Source organism: Pteropus vampyrus, unplaced genomic scaffold (assembly GCF_000151845.1).
Source record: "Pteropus vampyrus isolate Shadow unplaced genomic scaffold, Pvam_2.0 Scaffold111, whole genome shotgun sequence".
NCBI classification, from domain to species: Eukaryota; Metazoa; Chordata; class Mammalia; order Chiroptera; family Pteropodidae; genus Pteropus; species Pteropus vampyrus.
In genome coordinates, this window is record NW_011888892.1 from 2,631,703 (window position 1) to 2,632,133 (window position 431).

The 431-nt window shown below is 62.2% G+C and overlaps 1 protein-coding gene across 1 annotated transcript in view; it reads right to left on the minus strand.

Moving 5' to 3' along the window:
* CUNH10orf90 (chromosome unknown C10orf90 homolog) overlaps positions 1–431 on the minus strand; it is a 203,543-nt gene that overhangs the window by 17,238 nt on the left and 185,874 nt on the right. Inside the window, exon 8 of the mRNA XM_023533771.1 lies at positions 29–206. Within this exon, the coding sequence (XP_023389539.1) occupies positions 29–206 (178 nt within the window). The remainder of the gene's footprint in view (positions 1–28; positions 207–431) is intronic.

Sequence of the window (431 nt, forward strand, 5' to 3'; positions counted from 1 at the left end):
CCCAGCCTCCCCAGCCGCGGGAGCTCACCACTGAGAGGGTGGGGGACGGTGAACTGCTTCTTGTTGGCACGGACCGGAAGCAGGGCCTGCTTCTGCGCCAGGTTCTCCTTCCGCTGGGCCCGCCTCTGCTGTGCCATGTGCTCCAGCTTCTTCAGCCGTTCTCGCGAGCGGGAAATGAAGCGAGGGTTGCGGACTTCCAGCGCTTCCTGACCGGAGCAAAGGAAATATTTTAGCTTTAAGAGAAGGGACACGGAGAGGCGGCACATCCGTCTGACTTGGTCGAGACACCGATCGAAAGCACGACACTCAGAGACCAGGAGCCACAGTGTGTGGACGCGTGGCCGCTTTCTTCCACCGCCTCATGCGAAGGTCGCCACGGGTCTGTCGATGATGTGGGGCCTGGCAGTCCGTCCTGGCCAGCACCAAGGTCC